At 34.9% G+C, this 21,683-nt stretch overlaps 1 protein-coding gene across 2 annotated transcripts in view; it reads left to right on the plus strand.

Annotated features, from left to right (window-relative positions):
* Positions 1-19,665, plus strand: part of LOC149801325 (protein FAM221B-like) — a 35,304-nt gene extending 15,639 nt beyond the window's left edge. Inside the window, exons 5-8 of one of the 2 annotated variants that reach the window (XM_089955366.1) lie at positions 2,755-2,865; positions 5,112-5,315; positions 8,148-8,267; positions 11,267-19,665. In XM_089955366.1, the coding sequence (XP_089811492.1) occupies positions 2,755-2,865; positions 5,112-5,315; positions 8,148-8,267; positions 11,267-11,469 (638 nt within the window). In that variant the 3' untranslated portion in view covers positions 11,470-19,665. The remainder of the gene's footprint in view (positions 1-2,754; positions 2,866-5,111; positions 5,316-8,147; positions 8,268-11,266) is intronic. The other variant, XM_089955367.1, reaches the window with a different exon arrangement.
* The last annotated feature ends 2,018 nt before the right edge of the window (positions 19,666-21,683 follow it).

Here is a 21,683-nt window from a genome sequence, read left to right on the forward strand (position 1 = left end):
AGTGAGAAATTTAGATACATATCATAAACAAGACAAACAGTATGTTGGGGGGACAAGATCATAAGAACAGGCTGGAATGGAAAAGTATAATAGAAACAATAATGAGTAGAAGTGTGCCTCTTTTTTTATGTGCGCAACATTATTTTCTCAGCCTTAGTAAGAAATTTCATCAAAAGGAAGACAATAAAGGGTGTACAGTTAACTAAACCAATATGAATTTAGCTACTTAAAAGCTGTATCAAATTGATTTTAACCTTCTGGTCTGTTTCTGTCCATTCTGGTGATATGTCCAATCAATATGGTTGGAAAAATATTTGGCAGATTTAAAAATTGAAAAATCTTTTGGCAGATTATGATTATACACTACTTCTGCCTGAGAGATGTGAATAATTTTATTTCTTGGTTTGTTGATTGTGGTTGTTGCTCAGTTCAAATGCATCATTGAAAAACATTGATGCATTCTCATACTTTGTTACAAATATTTATTACAGATGCATATCTCCAGATATTGGTGAATATAGCTTGAATAAGTTATAACAGTTCTAGTTGGAACAATGAACATTGTTAGAGAAAATTTAAGTGAGCTAAAATGTAAACTTTTCGGCAGTGTGTGATGCAGGATTGCTCAAGACTTTTCCATCTCATATGCTCACCATGAAAAATCCATTTGTACCAACTGATGATGACTTTTAGGTAACTGTCAGAAAGGCATAATTGATGATATTCAAAGGTCTACAAAAATTACTTGAGTCAAAAGTTATAAACACATGCAGCTGTGGCAAAAATGATTGACTAGTACCTTTGCTGCTGTTGCCACAGTTGATTAGTTGGTTGATTTAGTTTGGCTTGATTTGTTTTTTTAAAAATATTTTTTAACAATTTATTAGGTGGAGGAAGAACCCTGAAAGACCACCAACCTAAACTGATTGATCTGTGACACAAACTCAGTCTGTGAGATGTGCAAGTGATGTAAAAGCAAGCACCTTAGCATACTTGGGCACATGGAGCCTCTGTTGATTTGACATTTATCTCCAACAGCCGAAGTCATTTAGACATAAGATCTCAGGGTTTCGGTAGATCATTATGGCCTTTACACCATTTTCAGATGAAGAGAATCTATATATGGCAGCCAGTTTTACTGCTGAAGAAAATCCAAGTCCTTTTGAGACACCAAACACCACTTATGTAGAACCACTGACCTTCCACATGTAACTGGCAACATTCTCATTTACACATTGGAGGCAAGTAATCACATGACAAGCATCATGTACCACTGCCATGGAAGCCCCTCGGATCTGTATCACAAGACAAGCATCTTATACCACTCTGCCATAAGAGCCCCTCAGGCCATAGGTATAAGTCTCATATGAAAGACTAGAAGTGGGAGATAGAACCTGTGACAACTGGATTGAAAGTGCAGAATGTTACTGCTAGGCCATCAGTGATGATGATGATGCTGCTGACAATACAGTTAACTGCAATGACATTGATTTTATGAGTACTCTGGGAAAAATGATTCCTTGACTTTCATCCATTTTTAAAAATCTAACTTACGATATAAAAATTTTTGACTTGCTATATTTTTTTTATAACTTTATATTAGTCTTGCAACAAGGCATAAAAATAAGACATCGGTAACTGAAAAAGATGTTCTTACAAGAAATGATATAGTGTAAAAGTAGACAGAAATAATGCAACATCGCTTCCACAGGCATCAGTGGGTTTTTTTTTCTGACAAATCATATATTATAAGTTTACCAAAACATTTATTGAAAAAAATGATAACAAGGAATCATAGAATCTGACCACACATTTAAAGCAATACAAGATTTAACTATTATTCTAATCAAAGCAGCATGCCTGAGAAAGAAAAAAAGCAAGACATTGTGATCACTTTAGTAAACACAGTTTAGTAAGGATACAAATTCATGATTTCTGTATTAGAATAGAAATATCTATTATAAAATCTGTATTCGTGGATGTTAAATTAATAGGTATTAAGGGACTGATCAATGACATCTACAAATAATAAGCCACCATGAAAATTTGTGATTTCACAGTATCAGAGACATACTTGGCTGACAGACAAACAAAAGGACAAAAGATTGATTATAATGAATGAATACAAATAAAAATATGCAGTAGATTATATGATCTATAAGAATTCAATAGATTACCTCCAGCCAGCTGTCATTTAAATTGCTTCTGTCCCCAACCCAATATTAAAATTGCTTCTACCACCCACTAACCCATAGCCAGAAATTATGTTTAAAAATTATGCTTCTGTAGGGGGCAGTGTTTTTCGATTAAAACACATCTGACGGTGGATCATAATTTTTTTAAATTGCTTCTGTTGTGGGTTGGTTGAATTTGAAAGTGCCTTCCCCCCTGGGGGGTATATGTTTTACTGGAACATCCCTCAAGCTTTTCCTACCTTTAGCCCATTTTTGAGAAATTTTTTGGTATTACATCAATCAGCAGTGTAGTTGCAGTTTGCATGTAAATTTCACAACAAAATGTGTAATTTTAATTAAGTTGATATGTTAATGAGTAGGTAGAGCATACTTGACTGATGCTAGCAATTTGTCAGTGCAGGTCTGCTATGTATTACCACTAGTATTATCATAATTATCTCCCCTTTTCATTGTAAAGTATACCTTTGCATACAGAAACAGTTATCATGGTATTCAATATTCATGGAAAATGAGTTAGTTTAGTTGATAAAATTTTATATCAATCTTTGATCCTTTATAGGAATATACATTGGATGGAGGTGTCCAGAGTTCAAGCATGACTGTCAGCGGGTGAACAAAATGTCCAAATGTTTCTGTGGTCATCTCCTTGGAGAACATGATAAGTATACAGGTATATAACAATCCAAATTATCTAACATTTAACACTCATTTTCTTGAAAGATGAAAACAAAATTACCACCAATTGTTTTTAATAAGATATTGGGAATGGACAAAGGCCCATCATTTTGGATGAAATATAGGATCAGTATGGAATAATATTTGTATGAATTTGTTGCTAAAATTTAAAATCTACATAATGTTGATATGGGGATTGGGATTAGAAATTGTTTTAGATAACTTTGATCTTTACAAAAAATTCCCAACATGATCTGACTTCTCAAAGTTCAGCTTATGCTGTTAAATCTTTGTTTCAAGGTAACTGAATCCCAGAAAACTTTCTTGAGCCTGTTTCATTTAAAATGTGTTTTTTATTGTGGGATTATGAAATATTAAATCGCTATGATTCATTTCATTAACCAGTAAATTTCAGATTTTGTTATTCTTCCTGGTACAAGATGCAAATATAAATAACTTAAAAAGCAACACAATCATGTGAAGTACCAAAAACAAAATGTTTTTTTAAAATTGATGTTGTAGCTGTTGAATATACCTTGAGTGTGAATAACCGATACTCACAGATGTGGCATGTTGAATATACCTTGAGTGTGAATAACCGATACTCACAGATGTGGCATGTTGAATATACCTTGAGTGTGAATAACCCATACTCACAGATGTGGCGTGTTCATAGTGGATGAAAGATTTGATTGAAATAAGGTAATCACAACAGAGTTTAGTACTGCAAACAATAGTTTCTCACACACAGATCAAGGGCAAGTAGTTTTTGAAGAATTACTTTCCCCAATTAACATCCAATTTGTCCTGAAGAGTTTTCATATACAATCTTAGAAAATCAATAGGTGCTTTGAGTAAGTAGTATCCAGAAAATGAGTGGCTCTTGTAGGATTCAGACAGGCCCCTGGTAAAGGGTTATCATACTATTTGCTATACTATTCAGTTACTATGAGGGGCCCTTGTAAGATTCAGACAGGCCCCTGGCACAGGGCTGTCATACTATTGGAGTACTGGAGTTCAAGTACTATGAGGGTCCCTTGTAAGATCCAACAGGCCCCTGTCACAAGGCTGTCATACTGTTGCAGTACCAGATTTCAAGTTTTCGTGGAAAATCAGTTTGCTTAAAATCTTGGTCTAAGGAACAATGCTGATGATTTAGGGGTCCAGAGGTCAAAGGTAAATATCACTGAAAAATGAAGGAAAATGGTACCTGCACAATAACATTAATAATATATTACAGACCTGGTCCAAACATTGTGGATAGTTTGCCCTTCTGGTAAGGAAGAGTCCTACTGATTTCAGGGTCAAAAGGTCAAAATTCATTAATGATAGTCTTGCAGTACATAAGGCAGAGTATATTATGTTACGATGTTGTTTGGGTAACCATATGTCCATGTGTATATCCATCAGTTACAAAGTTGGTTTCTGCTCAGTAACTTGAGTTTTCAGCCAGCTACAATTACCAGATAGCTTTCACTTGGATTGGGGAAAAAGTATATTAATTTTTTAGTCAAAAGATCCAAATGACAAGGGCACTGTGACTGAGAGAACAAAAATGGTTTCTGCACAATAACATCATCACTCACCTCAACCAAAGGGTAGGAAGAAGTCTTTTGATTTTTGGAAATGAAAGGTTGTAGGACACTATGATTGAAAGAAGAAAATTTGTGTCCTCAAAATAACATTAGTTCTAAATAACGGTACTGACCAAATTTTATGGATCACTTGCACTTACTGTGAGGAAGAAAAATATTTTTTGCATAAAATTGTCAGTTGTCAACTGTCCACAGTACAGATTTTGGACCACGACATTCGACAAGAAAACCTTGTTTGCAAGATTAAGCATAAATCATCTGAAGTAGGTGAAATTTGGTGAGCATATTTGTATTCATTGTTAGATAATCCAGTTATATTTTCAATGCATTATACAATTGCTTTATCACAATGTTTCATACTTTTCTAGTTTACAAATTGTTAAAACTTGTTGAACTTGTATTTTTGGGTGGAAAACTTTTTTAGCACAATAAAGCAAACACCACTTTAAGTAACAAATAAATTGGTATGTGTGTTTGTGTGCATATGTAGATGACCTGATTAAATTTTCATGCCATTATCACAGTGTTTCATACTTTTTCTACATTTTTTACTTTCTTGGACAATTTTTGCCTGCAGTATGGACAAACACAAATTTAGTTGGTACATCACTATATAACAACACTCACTTTCTCTTTGATTTTCCAGGTCACAGTGTTAGAGTGCCATGTAAACAAATGAATTGTAAATGCAAGGCATTTGCCTGGATACCTTCTAGAGCTGAAGATGTTGGAGAATTTTGGATGCAGCGGCGGCGTGATTTTGAACCCAGTACATGGAGGGCTAAATGCAGATGTAAACACACTCATGAGGAGCATGACCCCACAGGCTTGAGACGATGCAAAAGTAAGGGCAAGTATTGCTTTTCAATTACTGTATATACTTGTGTATAAGGTTAGTCCAACTGCAAACATGAGAGGCCCTTATCAGCTGTCACATTATGTGCCACCAGATCAGGGTCTGTGTTTGTTTTACTGTTTTGGTTTAACAAGCTGCATGGACCTAGATTTTCTGGCAAATCAGAGTTTATGTAGATTTCAGTTACATGTGGGTATTATTGCTTGAGTAAGCTGGTTTTTGCTGGTTTAATACCTTTGATTTTGTGATGTGAATCATACTCAGATTGATACATGCTTTGTTTTCACATGTGTTTTTCATCCTTAAGAAACATTCCATTCATCAGTATTTGGCATATATCAGTATTTGGCATATAATTTATTTACTTAATTATGAGTCATGTGAGAATAACAACATCAGCAAGGTTTGTTGCAGGCATATGTTTGCCAGAGCACAAAGGAAGAGTTTGTATAAGCCCTTATACTTAGAGTCTGTCAACCATCATTATCCTTCCTCTTCATTCCCACTGGAACATGAAGCATTCACTGCAGCTTTCCATTTGTCACAGTCTTGGGCTATCTATTTTGCCTCCCTTGAGGATATGCGGATGGTCTTAAGTTCAGTGTCCATGATTCTTCACCAAGTCATGGCTGGTCATTCTCATCAGCATTTGCCTTGAGGGTTCCAATCCAGGGCATGTTGTGCTGGTCTGTCTGCATTGTGCGTCCAGTCCAGCTCCACTTCTGTTCCTTAATGGTATTGGGATATGGGTTTCTATTGTGTCCTGAGTCATAACTCCTGGTTGGGGATGTGGTCTGGCAATCTGATCTGTCAGAGACAAGTATTGATGAAGATATGTTGCTTATGTTCCAGTTTCTTTTTGTGTGTCTCCAGGTCTCTGCCCTCATAGAGCAGCACTGCTTTGACACTGGAGCAGAACAGTCTTAACTTTGTTTTCAGGTAGGTGTTATCATTATTCCTGACTTGTGTGAGAGTCGTAAAGGCATGGTGTAGCTTGGCAATCCTAGCCTTGACGTCCTCATCTGTTTATTCTGAATTGTTTACAATGCTGCCAAGCTATGTGAACCTATCAACTTTCTCAAAGGCTAGACCCTCTTAGAAAATAGGCGCATCCTGGTTTTTATTGACTTACAGGCATTTTACCATGTTGGCTTAAATCTCCAGGCAAGTAGTTCTGGCTACAGTATGTAGGCCCTGTGTCGTTGATTAGATGTGTAGGAGTGTGTGACAGCAGTCCAATATCATCTACATATATACTCCCAGGCATATGATTGGTGCAAAATGGTTAAGAATTCGCACTCATGAAAAGCAGTGATGCTCAAGAACTCTTGCAAATTAATTTCAAGTTGTGCATATGACATTGTACTGGGTGCAATATATAACTTTATTCAGCCATTCACACTTAAAGTGCTTGTTGAACTGATAGAAATATTGTAGCACATGTCGCAATGTGTATTTTTTCATAACTGTTTACACATCTGGTTTTGGGCCCCGTAACAAGCATTGTGTCAAAGTTTGAACCTTGCATCAAGGAAGTTTTACAGATGTGCATTTATAATACGCGCTATCTAGAAGACCCAAAATGGCCTTTTTCAAGCATTGTTCATTTTTTTTCATCCAAAAGAAAGTAATTGTGAGCTGTGAAATAGGGTTCCAAGTACAAAACAATATTCTTACACAGATAGGAAACAGATTAAACTGAGAAACAATGAACCGATTATTGATTATACAACTAGAGGCAACATCTTTTAAATATAATTATTGGTGAAAGCAAGCATATTTGCCAGATGCTAGTGTCAGTAGAGGAAGAAGATACATCTCTGTTGTGTATGGCATGGCAGGTAGTAACTTTGTAGAGGCACTGCATAATCCTAACAATCCTTCTTTAGGAAGTCATAGTTTCTCAGGTTTTTCCAGATGGTTCTTCTATCCACCGTGTCAAAATGCTTTCTTGAAATCTACAAAATGTAATTATTGGGGTGACTGTTCTGTGGTACAGTGTGTTCGTATCTGGTCTGCACTAAATCTGTCAGTGGGTACCCAGGTAGTAGGGTATCAGCCCATTGATAATATCCTGGGTAATAAAATGTGCAGCTTGTACCCATTTTTACACTACCACCACAACCCCCAACCCCCCCCAAAAAAAACATGTTTCCAAGTTAAGACATAAGGTGAAGTCAGAAGCAAGCGAGACACAAGATAGCAATTACAGTTCGAAGCTCGTGTTGTGTGACTGTTGACTGCAGCACATTTATCCCATCCTTTCTGAAAAAGGCTTGCTTGAGTTGGTTTTCCTCCCTGATAGTTGCCATGTGATGTTGTAGAGCATGTCATTTATTTTCGCAGCTTTCTTTGCATCTGTGGAAAGCCTTTGGTAAGTTCACATTCATCTTTCCCAGTCCTTTTCTTGACTTCCTTATTCTTTTTCCTGTATTCAGACAGAAATTTGTGAATGTAACTGCTCTTGCAGTTTTTAGTGGATTGCTATGAATGTTGACAAATCGTTGTCTTGCAATTTTCAAAATGTTGATACACTTTCTTTTTTTTGTGCTATAGATTGATGTCCATCATGGTATAAGGGTGAGATGTTGAAGAGGCTGAGATCTAGTTCATGAGCAAATTGTTCACCATTGCTTTAGTCAGAGAAAATTTGGTGACTACTTGGGAAATTGTAGTGCCCAACTAGAATAATTGACAGTCATAGAATACAGTTGTAGTTAATTAGAGACAAATGCTGATGCTCAATTTGGTAGTTTTAAGTGGTTATATCATTTAACCCAGACATGATTTTATGTTAAAAATCCTTGTTATGTTATTTTTTATCAGGTTGTGGCTGTGGTCATTTTGACTCCAATTTTTTGTGTGCAGCCTGCGATAAGCACTGGGAGGACCATGAGACATTCTTTGAAACTGAGCAAATGAGGATTGAAAAGGGGCTTCCTGTTGGTAAGAAACTTCTGCAACTATAATATTCAGTTTTCTTTTTAAATTTTGTTTGTTTGGCTACTTATGGAGCAAAAAATTACAGTGTTCAGAACAGATTCAATGCTTGTTTTACTATTGATGTACCACATGTGGTAACCTGCAGAAGATTGTATTGTTATTGAAAACTTTGCAGTCATGTTTTGTCTTTCTTGAAACATATAAATTAAAAAATTTAGGATTGTAATCCATTGGAAGATTATTTCAGATACTGCAGATATATTATTATTTCAAAGATCATGTTTCTGAATGAAGCTCATCAAGAAACAGGTGCTAATTTTAGCTGAGTTTTGATTAAACGTTCTAGAACAAATGCAGTATCTTTGCAACAAAGTAACCCATTGACCCGAACATTTCCCAGTTCATAATTGAAAACATCCCAGTTTAAGATGTGACAACATTTTTAAGTTGATGACATCACAAGGTTATAGACATGATGTGCATATCATGACAAAATTGCAGGGGAGTCCACTTTTTAACAGAGAGCAGTTAAAATATTTTATGCAAAATTAGGCAAATCCTTTCATCAGATGAAAGCTGACTTGGATGTTGTTTGTGATCGTAAAGCCATTGGTAAATCTGGAATCAATAGATGGATGAAAAGTTTTAATGTTGGCTGGGAGATAGTTAAAGATGATGTATAAAAAGCTAGATCAAGAGCTTATCTTTAACTTGACATAGTTGATTCTGTGAAGAAAGACAGATGTGTTATTGGCCAGTAGGTGGAAGACATCTTTGGTGCTTCAAATAGAAGTACAGAGGAAATTCTGATCAGGGAATTATGAATGCTTTGTGTTTGTGCCCTTTGGGTAATCAGAATTGCTTGATAAAGAAGATGGATTTAAGGGTATAGATCTGCAGAGAATTATTATACATTTTCTAAGTTAAATCCTATAATTTCTTAAATAAGATCATAATATGTGATGAAACTTGAATACGCTTCTTTTAACCCAAGAGTAAGAGACAAAGCAGTGTATGGAAGCACACGCATTTACTATCATCTTTTAAAGCATGACTTTCCAGATCTGCTGAAAAGATTATGTGCATGATTTTCATCAGTACACGGAATAATTCTGAACTACATGGTACTAGAGAACACCACACTGAATGAACAAATTATGCTTTGACATAGTAATCAGATATTATTTTGGGAGGCTGTTTACATGAAGTGTTCAGACCTAATGAGGATGGCTTCATTTTGCAGCAAGATAATGGCCCCACACTCACTTGCAAATTTGTAATGTAGACATTACAAAAACATGGCATTGAAACCCCAAATCACCCTCCATACAGCCCAGATTAAGCTCCTTGTGACTTCTAGCTTTGAAAGATATGTTACAGCAGGACCATTATGAAAGCAGAGAAGAACAAAGGAATGCATTCAGAAGGTCACTGTGAATGCTGTCACATTACAGGCTGCAGGACAAGAATCAGAAAATGGGAGAATTGCATTCAGTTGAAAGGAAGTTACTTTGAGAGAGACTACTAAAATAATTGTAAATAGTTAAGTAACATTTTCTTTACAGTGTTATTATAGAACTTTCTGATCAACCCTGGTATTCCCTGTTGGCTAACTTATAACAGAGTATGTACACCTTACAAAATCTGCTTTAAGTTCCATACATGAAATCAATCTAATCTGAGTGTTGTTGTTTTTTTAATAATAAAAAACTTAATTACAACACGAGTATAGAGTATTATTGCTGTGAGAGAGAAATACCTTCAGATCTCATTGCTTAAACATTAATCTTCAGCTGCTGAATACCAACTAACCCATTCAAATGGCAGCATGAAGTTTGCTTTGTAATAAATAACTCACAGCAATAATACTCTCTTTGTACATTGGCACCACATGGTACTTTACCAATAGTCTATGACTAGTATCACTAATTGGCTGATTGATCAGTCTGTACCCATTACAGCAGACCATGCTGTAAACTATAAGGAAATTGTAATAAAGAAGGCAACATTTGTCTGATTTTATGTGTGAAAGCTTTTGTGGTCTTTGACAGTTTCTTTCAGTCAGTCTGTTAAGCTCAAATAGTTTGCTCAGATAGTTTAATCAGGTTCACAGCAAGATAATGCATGGCAGTTCTAAAAACACTTAACTTGTTTTCGTATTGGTATCGTTTTTTGGATACAAAAGCAAATAGCATTTACATAAAATATATCAATTGTAATGGATATATAGACTTCAAAGATTTTAATTTGGTTTTATCTACATTGAAAATACAATCATTAGTTGGCTGACTCAGACGAAAATAGCAATTGATCATGCCTTACCCCCACCCCAGACTTAAGTTTGTGGAAAGTTCTGATAGTAATTATTTCCTTTTGTCCCTTAGATTTGTAGCATCAAAAGATACTTTTTGGCATCTGAAAATACTTACAAAGACAGTATTTGTTGTCATTTGTGAGTATGCTGAGAACAGAGGCAAATGAAGCAGCTTTCTCAATGAAGAAGATGGAGGACTGTGTCATTATATTTCATTTCAAAATGTTAAGAAAAGGTACATTTATTTGAGTGGATTATACTTATTTACAGGATTTATTTTCGTCTGAGATCACTAACCACAATAATTTCTTCACCAGCAATATCGTAGGACATGTTAGACAATATAGTCATACCGTGATGGATTATCATTACCATATATTCTCACGAATAAGTCGATTCCAACTGCAAACTGCATAGACCCTGATCTGCTGTTGCGTAATACACCTGCAGAGTTGGGTCTTTGCATTTTTGGTAGGAGTAATAATTTGAAAAAACAACATAAACAATAATCTGCTAGCACATTATGCAGTAGCAAATCAGAGTCTGTGTTGTTTGCAGTTAGACTCAACTTATAAGTAAGTATATATGGCACTATTCCTTTCTATCCTAAATATAACAATCTTCCATCTGAGAGTAAGCCAAAAACATGAACATCTATGTATTTTACGTTTTAATATTGCTCTTTCAGGTGAGATGTACTTGCCATTTGCAGAGATGCCACATTTGCGTAACATTGCATTAACTGGAGATGAGGCTGATGACTCAAGGTACTTGGCCCTTACACAAGGAGAAGGTTCAATTCCACAAAACAGGCGAACAACAGGAAATGATGCCCCATTTAATCCTGGTGGAGGTGGCAGCAAGAGTGGATTTAAACCAACGTATGATTGATTTGCACAGACACTGATAGGAGTCCACCACCATATTAAGACATTATTGAATTCAGGCATGGTTTCAGAAGTTTAAACACTTACTTGATCATGAGGGCTGATTTGTAATCTAAATGCAAAGCCTGAGGGTTAAAATAATTTCCTTTAATTGTATTGCAATATGTGTTTTTCAAAACTTTTCTGCTTATATACAGTGCTAAATTATTTTGCTAGTATTTTTTAAGAATTTCAAAGTGAATTTTCCCCAATTATGATGACTGGAATAGGTCTAACATTATTATTATTATTATTTCTGTAGGAGCTATTCATTGTAAAATTTTTGATGACACATTTTCTCATATCCATCTTACCTTGATTTGCTTGATGCTCACCTGAAATGACCCTGGTGAGTTCATATTAAACAGTGCTTTTACACAGCACATGAAATTTCAGTATTTCAAATCAGCTCAAGGAACAAAATTGTACACCCCCCTACTAGCTAGATTTTATGTAATAATTGCTGAATTCAAGTAAACATCAAAGGCCAAAGAAAGTGTCTATATAGATTTGTAATGATATTTTATCTGCTTTTGCTAATGTCTAAGAATAAAAATATCCGTTTGTTAAGACCTTGAATTGATGATAATTAGGCTTAATTAGCTTATTATGGTGAAGGACCATGTACTTTATGTGCCAGACAGCTTTTCTGTGATATTTTGTTTTCTTCCTAAAAATGTGACCACTTGATCAAAGTATACAAAGTGTTCTTCACTTTTGCCTGTAGAAGCCCTGCACCAGTTGCCACAAGGAACCAGCACAATATTGACTGATGTTTGACTCAATGCAGTATTAGTTTAGTGAGAACTGATAGTCGTTTCTAATCCCAGCTAGCAACTCTGTTTAATTGTAACACCATTTTAATTCTTTTAAAATTAGTAATGGAGCAGACTGGCATGTCAGTTTAAGGACATACCCAATTGCAAGATTTGTTTTTCCTGATTTCTCTTCATTCAGTGCAAATACGTCATATTACTTGTCCTCATTAGACTGCCGTGTAGTCAAGAGTAATCTTAGGTATTCAGAAAGTTTATATATATTCATGCTCTGGATGGAAAAAAATGCTGGTCATCCCAACTAATATAAAAACCTCGCTCTATTTGCAGTCATTTAAATATCACTTATCATAATTGGAAATCCATGTATTAGACTAGACTGCTAAATGTTACATCTGTCAAAATAACCCCTGTTGTGGTTTTTACAATGGAGTTTGGTTTTTTTACTAGCTTTTTGAATAACAGCCTGTGATGTCTATTGGTAATATTGTAAACAACAGCACCATTAGCTCACCAGGTAAATAGCAGTGTGAGCTTATAGTATGGCCCTGCCTCCATCATGCATCTGTGTTATATCATCCATTTATCTCCATTTCCTTTTTAGACTTCTCAGATAATTTAGTGGGCAAATTTGAATAAATCTTTGCAGAATGCTTTTAGAGCATGCTCAAAAAATGCTCATCAGGAATTGTATTTGGGGTGGCTGTCATAGCAGTGGTGCAACTTTCATAGCAACTATATGAAAGAAAAAAATATTTTCAATTTCTTAGGAACAACTTAGCCAATTAGGACATGTTCAATCAAAATTATGTTCTGGGTGGCTTCCCCAGCAATGGTGTGGCTTCCATAACAACCAGGTGAAAAACCTGTTTTCAGCTTCTCTTAAACAGCTGAGCTAGTTTTGATCAAACTTAGTTGGAATGTTTACAGAACATGCTCTGTTAGACGGCTATTCTGACATAAGGTGTGGCATCCATGACAACCATATAACAAAAACCTATTTTTAACTAATTATCCCGAATGACTGAGTCATTGTTTATCAAACTTGGTAGGAATGTTTTGTAGGTTATGCTTTATCAGATTTATGTAAAATGCAGCCTCATAGCAATGGTGAGACTTCCACAGCAACTAGACATAAAACTTATTTCAGCTTCTCCAGAATGGTTGAGCAATTTTGATCAATATTGGTAGGAATGTTTCAAGAGACATTTGCTACCAGAACTATGTTCAGGTTGGTTCCCCAAGAAACAATGTGATTTTTATATCAGCCAGGTAGAAAAACCTATTTTCAGTTTATACTTCAGAATAGCTGAACCACTTTTTATCACACTTGGTAGAAATGGTTGTCACAATATGCTATTCAAGAATTTATCCAGGTTGGAACACCTCACAGTGGAGTGGCTTCTTAAACATGATACAAATGTTCCATATAACAATCTGTGCCAGAATTGTTTCCAGGTGGCTCCCAAAGCAGCCTGGTGGAAAACCTACAAATGATACTCTTCATACAGGACAGTAATTTTTACTCATATAAAACATACAAAAAAATTCATAGAAAAACTTTCTCAGTATAACTGCTAGACCGTGGTCCTGCCATAAACTTTTTTGCATTCATATGAAATATGCCAGTACATCATCTAGTTCAGCTGAAGTTACTCAAAGTTGCAACAGAGTTGAACAACTTTTAAAATAGTGTCACCAATTTAAACCAAATAGGAGGAAAGGACCCTAAAGTCGGTGTCTTTGAACCAAAGTTACTATTGCTCTCACCTTTTCCATTTACACAAATGTATGCTAGGTGAGCAATATCAAGCTACTTGGGCCTCATGTTTTTCATACTGGCTAGTGTTAATGGCCCTAAGTGATAGCATTATGTTGATGATTGGTATACATAAAATATTAATGTTTATAGTAGCAAATAATTTTTGCATATTTATATATATATTGAACATGTACATCATTTATAACAATATTTCAGTTAGTCTTCACTATTTATCAACATTCCTATTTTGTTACAAATGTTTAGACTTTTATAAGTTATTTTATAAACTTGTTTTCTCTTTATTTTTTCTCATTGACACCAGTGCTCTGAACTCTATGGCTTGGAGTAAAAAAAAATTCTGATCATTACTCTCAGGGAGAGCTAGGTTCAGCATGGTACTATTATTAGTCTGACCTGAAATTAAGTTTTTATTTTATTGTTGTTATTGTATTGAACAGGTACGAATTACTTTCAAAGCAAAATATTTTGTTTTTATTTGACTTCTTTTTATTATGTATCTCAAGAGCCAGATTATTGCCATTAAGGAAAGATATTTAGTTATTTTGTCAACTAAAAGATACATTATGTTTGCAAACAAAATGTGTATATTATGTAGAATATCTTTATTTCTTGATGAAACAGTATTTTCTGTTGTACATGTTGTCAGCAGCATCTTATATGTTGATACAATATCGGTCAGCCTCAGATATAGCAAACTAATTGGGAATATCAGAAACTGCATTTTCCTGAATTTCATTACCATATTTTTTGGCACATCTTTGGACAACAAAAAGTCATTTTGTCTGAAAACATGTAAAAGTATTTCATTCAGTATTCTAAGACAAACTGAAAATCCAAACCTAAGCTGCCATACCAACACATATCATCACAGTCTATCTTTTAAGTTACACAACAGTCATCACACTTTAGATGTATTTTAATAAATGAAAATCAATGTTTTCTAGTCGTTCACTTAAGTCCACAAGAAAATAGCAATGTATTCAAAAATACAACTTAATGCTTGAAGCAAAGGAATCTTTAATCTCCTACCACCATCTACTAGCCATGGCAAATCTGCATAAATATAACTTAATGCTTGAAGCAAAGGAACTACTATGCTTTAATCTCTTACCACCATCTACTAGCCTTGGCATAAATAGAACTCAGATTGGCCACAGAGTTCATCATTAAATAAAAAAAAAACAAAAATAAAAACAATAGGACTAATTTTAATTGTAATTTTCCAGATAGTTCAAGCAGTTGTGTATTTCAGCAGATGGGGAGACAGTAGACGAGTAGTTCTAAATACTACTAACCGAATCAATTGCCCAATCCCAATTAGCACAGTCCAGTACTAACTCTTACAGAAGACCAATCAGAAACTAAATTACATTCCAGTACTTACAATTTGATAACAATACATAAATCACAATAAATAAGGATCTGTTTTGTGCTCACTTAGTTCTTCTAAAATGTTATCATCCGCTGAAATGTAATGGCAGATCAAGGTTTATGTTGTCTGCTGTTGGACTCAACTTGTAAGTGAGTGTATATGGTACTGACTTCAATTGTTCATATAAATCATGTTCTTCATACTTGGCAAAATATGTGGAAAACAACATCCACAGTTAAGATTCAGAATATCAAACTTATTGTGCAGTGGTACCATCATATAGAACAAATAACAGAGATGATGTGTTATTGTCACAATCACACATTGAGCATGTATACCTCCAGAAGGGTGAACCATGACCAGGGTGCATACACTACCTGTGTTCACTGTTCTTGTTGACCTCCACCCTGTGAAACAGTAACTTTTGATGCAAACTCAATTATGGAACTTTACAATGATGTAGACCTTAAAAAATCTTAAACATTTTGGAAAATGCAGTGAATTTTTTTAAAATTAGATGCAATATTGTTAGGATCTTATATGTTTTTGCTTTTTTATTTTATATACATTTTACAGAATTTTAACATGTTTACCTTTTATTTTTTATCTTGCTGTACTTCATTTTGTTTACTTTACTTTGAATCAGCACCATATAAACATTATTGTGCTTACATCCTATATGAATTTAAGCTAAAACTAAAAATTGTGTTCATGCCATACACACAGATTCAAAATAAAACTAAAAAGGTAATCATGGACACGACTACCATGCCATACCTTTTATGACCATGCAATCAGATGATCGTGAAAAAGTTACCTAAACTGAATCATGAGATGTAAAGAACAATTACTTAAAGCAGCTCGTGTGAAGATTTCAAAATTTCATGTCTTGGTTCATATCTACGATAAAGATGTGTGTACAAATCCCTCCCATCCTTGCTCTAGAATCCGCTATGTTTGAAAAAAGAGCTTTATGTCATGTGATGCCTTGACTCGCATGTACATTAACAAGCTGCTTGGACACGTAATGCAGTCACATCTGGAGAGGGACTCTGGATTACACTGTACTAATATTTGTGTTACATTTTTGTAATGAACGTTTGAGACTCAGAATTTATCACAATAATTTGATTACCTATCTAGAAAGATAAAAAAAATTTGCCAAGTTGATGTGGTAAGTATGTAACTGAGTGTGATAATTCTTAATGTTTTCATTCAGGCAAGTAAATATTATCTTTTTGTATGGTCTCTGACATGAGTTAACACAAGAATTTCAAGTTTTGCTTTGAAATTGCCATATTTATTTATTACAGAAAAAAAAATGTATCTACAAGTTGCTTGCATATACCACACATAATGGATAAGAAATTTGTGGAAGCATAAAACTAAACCAAAAAGTCGCTGAAGAATGAAATTTAAGTCACAGTGGCTTACTTTTGGTTGTTATGTGTGTCACTTACTGAGACATATCCACATGAAAAGTTGCAAGGTTCTGGAACTTGCCCTGCCCAATTAATCAACCTAAGCTCAAAACCTAATCAGAAGCCACTGCTGCATGAAAATGAGGACATAGTAACCTACTCTGCTTTTGGTGGTATTGTATGGTACCCACTAGAACACATCTACAATAAAATTTACATGGTGCTGGGACTTAAAATGCCTGAGACATTTACCCAAAAACAAAAACTGAACTACCAGAACATTTTTGAAGCATTAAGATTAGATCAGAATTACCTACTTTATAATGATACATATGGTACTTACTAAACTCATGCAAAGCTACATGACTCTGGGACATGCAGCATCCGAGTACTGAGATACGGACTCAGCATAAAACTTTTAACCATGTTGTGATTGACAGAAAAGGATAACATTATATGAACCTTTCTAAATTTGTCTTGGATCATACAAAAATAAAACAGCAAACAAACTCACTCAGAATGTCAACTGTAGATGGAGAAAATTGTTGTTCATGCAAAGCAGCACAGTAAATGCAAACAGTGAAAAGTATGTAGCTCCTAACTAATCTGTGGTAACATAAATTGAATGCGATTACACCAGTGTGCATAAGTAACCAGAGTATTACTCAGATGATTGTTCGTCAGGTAACTTGTTCATGGGACCCAATTTTCTGTCCATTATTTATTTGTTTGTTGTTGGAGCAGCAGTTGATATTTCAGCATATTAAAGGTTTGTTGTGGAAATGAAGGTAACATTTTCAGAAAATTTCTAAGTTTGTTAAAAAGGAGGTTGACTAGATACATGGATGGTCATAACTTGTAATTTATTGTTAAAATGACTTTGTTATTGTTGTCATTATGAAAATAAATATAATATGTACCTGTTCAGAACATGGTAATCAATTTACTCCAATATGAATGAATATTTGATCCTTTTGTGTATTATTTCCTTTTCTAAATTTTATAATTTACCTTCTGCTTATGTTCATGAAAAAACATTTGTACCAGATTCATTTTTGTAACTGATTCTATCATTTAAACAACAAAAAATGTGCATTAAGGTTTGATGCACAGATTTAATCTATTAATCCAAGGTATGTTTTAAAGTACCATTCTTATTATTACCACAATTCATCTGAATGTGGACAAAGAGTTTTAAAGAGTTTATTTGTCTTTGAAGGTATAGCCGTACCATCCTTACTGTCTTATAGGCTGAGTCCAACTGCAAACTGCACAGACCCAAATCTGCCATCACAAAACGTGCTGGCAGACCAGTGTCTGAGCATTTTGTAAGGTGTAATTAATAGAACAAACAACATAGACCCTGATCTGCAGGTGCATTATACTATGGCAGATCACGATCTTTGTTGTTTGCATTTGGAAATGACTTATAGGCGGGTGAATACAGTAAATATTCATCATATAGATGCACTTTTTGTATTCATTAAACTTGTTAAGATATGAATTTTAGAACATTATGAAAAGTTTAATGCAAACATCATTATATCCATGCTTTTCTCATTTATATCATCAGTCAGTGTCACTACTAGAGGATGTCCTGATTCTGAGACTGTTATACATGTACAGAAATTCTCCCTATCCATAGTTTTAGGTCTCCATCTCTGTAGAAGTTGCATGAGGTACTCATACATACTCATTTACAAGTCGATCCAACTGCAAGCAACATAGATCCTGATCTGCTGCTGTATAATGCACTGGCAGATCGATGTCCGTGTTGTTTGTTCTCTGATCACTCCTAATAAACTGCATAGACCCAGATCTGCAGACACATTATGCGATGGCAGATCTGGGTCTGTTAGGTTTGTTAGCAAATAGATATGATACTCTGCTGGATCGAATTCTTCCCTTGTTTATAAAAGTGGAACTGAAAAACCAGATTTGAAAGTCAAATAAGACAAATTAACATGATTGCAGTCTCATTGGGTGCAATGAACTAAATGTGTATAGGCATTTTTACCTCACCAGGACCAGATATCCCTGTGTGAAGTATGTTATACCTTGTATGTTTATCAACATTTGGTATTTTTTTTATGTATCAAAAACCATTACCAGTTTAAATCCAGTTTGGTCATTCTTAATAAAAATAGACAGATTCCTCTCAAAAACCATTGAACAGAAATGGACCAAACTAGCTTCTCGTGGGTCGGTGGTTCTTCTCAGGATTTTCCAGGGTTCTTTCTCCACCAACAAATTAGTGTCTTTAAATTTATACAAATTATGCCAATTTGCCTTCAAAATGTGGGTGCCATTTCCATTTCCAGTTTATAAATACTTGTAAATGTCATCTTCTGAAAAACACTTAACTGCATTTGACCAAATACTGGCCTTTCAGGGTCTACAGATGATGCAGATCCACTGTTGTATAGCATTTTAGATCCACTGTTGTATAGCATTTTGGATCCAAAGTCATTAATGAATTTACTAACTTCTGGAGACCTTTTTATAAATAGATCAGACTGTGGTAGAGTTGCCAGATTGTACAAGGACTTTAATAACGGGTCCTTCAAATATTTACACAGTCAGAATGAATTTGATGGGCAGATGAAGCCATGGACACATATAGTCTCTATCAACACACTGACATTTTTTTATTCTGTCACTGATATATAGATTTGTGCAATATCTTCAATGTATTTGCCTCTAGAAATATATTTGCCTCATGAATTTGGCTTATTATGTATTGTAAATTAAGATGGAGTTTAATTTTGAAGTAGAAAATCTAGCTTTTTTAAATAAAATGTTACTCAATTGTTGTTTGTTTATTTACAAAGATTTAACTGAGTGAAAATTTCTAAAAATTTGAACTCTAATATTTTTTTACACTATTTTCATTAGCATAACATTTTTTTTAAAATTTAGCATGAACCTCAATTAACATTAATATTTTTGATGTTGAAGACTTTATTGCAAGAAAGTATTATGTAGTCATTGAATTTGAACAAGAGCCCCTTAAAGGGACTGAAGCTTTACTGGGCAAAAAGAATTTCCAGGAATTCAAGATAAGACCATTTTTTTTCTTATAACTGCTGAGTGTTTAAACCATCTCTGATATTCTTTAACAGTAACAAGATTTTTAAATTAGCTGCTGTGGTGGACATATTGGATGTCAGATTAGCACCATTTTTAGGTGGGGCATAGTAGATATCGTCAGATGTGTTTGGTGAAAACCCCATGTCATAATGATCATCTATTCAGGATGTCAAGACAGCCATCATGGCAGCCATATTGGATATTTGACTGGCACCATTTTCAGTTAGCACCAACCAGGTATCATAAGCAGTCTGTTGGTGAAAACCTCATGTTGATATAGTCATCCATTTGGAAGGAGTAGAGATAACAATATGTTCAGGATAGCAGGTGGCCATATTCAGGGATAGTCAGTTTCATGTAGGACCAGCTAGACACCATAAGAACTCTTCTGATGAAAACCCCATAACTAGACATCATAAGAAGTCTTATGGTGAAAACCCCATATCAAAATGAATCTTCATTTATGAGGAGCAGAAAAAAACAACATTTTCAAGGCCACATATTGGACATCAGATCAGCACCATTTTAATATAAGATCATCACAACTGTACAAGAAGTCTTTGAGCAAAAACCCCATGGTGATATAATGACCTTTCCTTCAGGAGTAGTGATAGGATTTTTGAGCTGGCCACTGGCAGCCATATCAGACATCAGATTGGCACCATTTCATTTAAGACTAACTAGACATCATAAGAAGTCTTCTGGTGAAAACACCAGGACAAGGAGTAATGATAACTCATAGATCTGTACTTCAAAAGGAGTAGTTATTGGAAGATTTTCAAAATGGTCACTGTGGAGGCTTTATTGGGCCTCAAATTGACGCCAACTTCATTTAGACAACACAAGTTTTTGGGAATAACAAAATTTTTAAGATGGCTGCTGTGGTGGCCATATTAAATGTGAGATCAGCACAATTTATATTTTTTTTAGAACCATCTAGACACTATAAGAAGTCTTGTGTTGAAAACCTCATGTTGATATGACAATCCATTCAAGAGGAGCAGGGATAACAAGATTTTCAAGATGGCCACTATGTGGTGGCCATATTGGATATCAGATTGGCTCCATTGATTTAAGACCAACTGGACATCATACATCATTTGGTAACAACCCACGTCGATATGGCTTTCTTTTTAGGAGGAGTTGCAATTACAAGATTTTCAAGGTGGCTACCTGGTGATTATATTGGATGTCAGATCAGCACCATTTTTGTGTTTATTTCCCAACCAGACACCAGGCATCATAAGAGGTCTTTCAGAGGAAACCTGTGTTGATATGACCATCCACTCAGAAGTAGTACATGTAGTGATAACATTTTCTAGATGGCCCATGTGTGGTAGCTGCATTGGATGTAAGTTCAGTACCATCTTCATTTAATGGGACTAAAAGAAATTTTTGGTGAACACCGCACATAAATATGGCTGTCTGTTCACAAGTTATGACAAGATTTTCAAGATGGCTGCCATGATGGCCATACTGGATGTCGGATCTGCACCATTTTTATTCAAGACCAACTAAATGCGATAAGTCTTTTAGTGAAAACCCCATGCTGATCTGACCATCCATTAGGAAGAATAACAATAACAATACAGTAGAACCTGTCTTAAGAGACCACTGCTATGATAAACCACCTGTTTTGAGAGAATCTCCATGGCTATATTTATTGATTATAAAGTGTTATGACCTGTTATGAGAGACCACCTGTCTTGAAAGACTGTTAATTTGTAGCAGAAGAGG

The sequence above is a fragment of the Sinohyriopsis cumingii genome, chromosome 4, assembly GCF_028554795.1.
Source record: "Sinohyriopsis cumingii isolate HCF-2022 chromosome 4, ASM2855479v2, whole genome shotgun sequence".
Taxonomy (NCBI): domain Eukaryota; kingdom Metazoa; phylum Mollusca; class Bivalvia; order Unionida; family Unionidae; genus Sinohyriopsis; species Sinohyriopsis cumingii.